This window comes from Lottia gigantea (assembly GCF_000327385.1).
Source record: "Lottia gigantea unplaced genomic scaffold LOTGIsca_231, whole genome shotgun sequence".
In the NCBI taxonomy this organism is placed as follows: domain Eukaryota; kingdom Metazoa; phylum Mollusca; class Gastropoda; family Lottiidae; genus Lottia; species Lottia gigantea.
In genome coordinates, this window is record NW_008708651.1 from 79,755 (window position 1) to 80,878 (window position 1,124).

Below are 1,124 nucleotides of genomic sequence, written 5' to 3' on the forward strand. Positions count from 1 at the left end.
GATATTACTATTACTGTATCAGATATTATAGTCTGTTATATATAATTTGTTGGTATTGGATATTACTAGTACTGCACCAGATATTACAGTCTGTAATATTTAATGTGTTAGTATTGGATATTACTAGTACTGTATCGGATATTTTTCAGTCTGTTATATTTAAAGTGTTGGTATTGGATATTACTAGTATTGTATTAGATATTACAGTCTGTTATATTTAATGTGTTGGTATTGGATATTACTAGTACTGTATGAGATATTACAGTCTGTTATATTTAATGTGTTGGTATTGGATATTACTCGTACTGTATCAGATATTACAGCCTGTAATATTTAATGTGTTAGTATTGGATATTACTAGTACTGTATCGGATATTTTTCAGTCTGTTATATTTAATGTGTTGGTATTGGATATTACTAGTACTGTATCAGATATTACAGTCTGTTATATTTAATGTGTTAGTATTGGATAGTACTAGTACTGTATCGGATATTTTTCAGTCTGTTATATTTAATGTGTTAGTATTGGATATTACTAGTACTGTATCGGATATTTTTCAGTCTGTTATATTTAATGTGTTAGTATTGGATATTACTAGTACTGTATCGGATATTTTTCAGTCTGTTATATTTAATGTGTTAGTATTGGATATTACTAGTACTGTGTCGGATATTTTTCAGTCTGTTATATTTAATGTGTTGGTATTGGATATTACTCGTACTGTATCAGATGTTACAGCCTGTTATATTTAATTTCTTCTCATATTTTCATATTCTTTTACATCTCCAGAATTATGTTGATTGTTATCATTAACTACAGGAGGAGTATTTAATTCTTCATATGTTCTTTCTGTAAGCAAAAAAGCGTGCATAATAACTAAAAATTTATAATAAAAATTAACTAATAATTTATAATAAAAATTACAATATTTCGGCTGTTTCCGACGTAAAGCTGAAGAGCGCTATCAGAACTATGGACCGTCTTGGGTATAGTATTGATAGTCATTCTGAATGTGTAAATTATGATAAATTCCTGACAATATGTGAAAATTTACCTTCAGGATTTATATTAGAAAACGTTGCATAACTGAAAGTAAGAATATGTCATAAGTAAAATGAGCAAA

At 27.5% G+C, this 1,124-nt stretch overlaps 1 protein-coding gene across 1 annotated transcript in view; it reads right to left on the reverse strand.

Annotated features, from left to right (window-relative positions):
• Positions 1-749: 749 nt before the first annotated feature.
• The window catches only part of LOTGIDRAFT_174994 (hypothetical protein), a gene marked incomplete at both ends in the record, with an annotated part of 2,674 nt that continues 2,299 nt past the window's right edge, over positions 750-1,124 (reverse strand). Inside the window, one exon of the mRNA XM_009055088.1 lies at positions 750-877. Coding sequence (XP_009053336.1) covers positions 750-877 — 128 coding nt within the window. The remainder of the gene's footprint in view (positions 878-1,124) is intronic.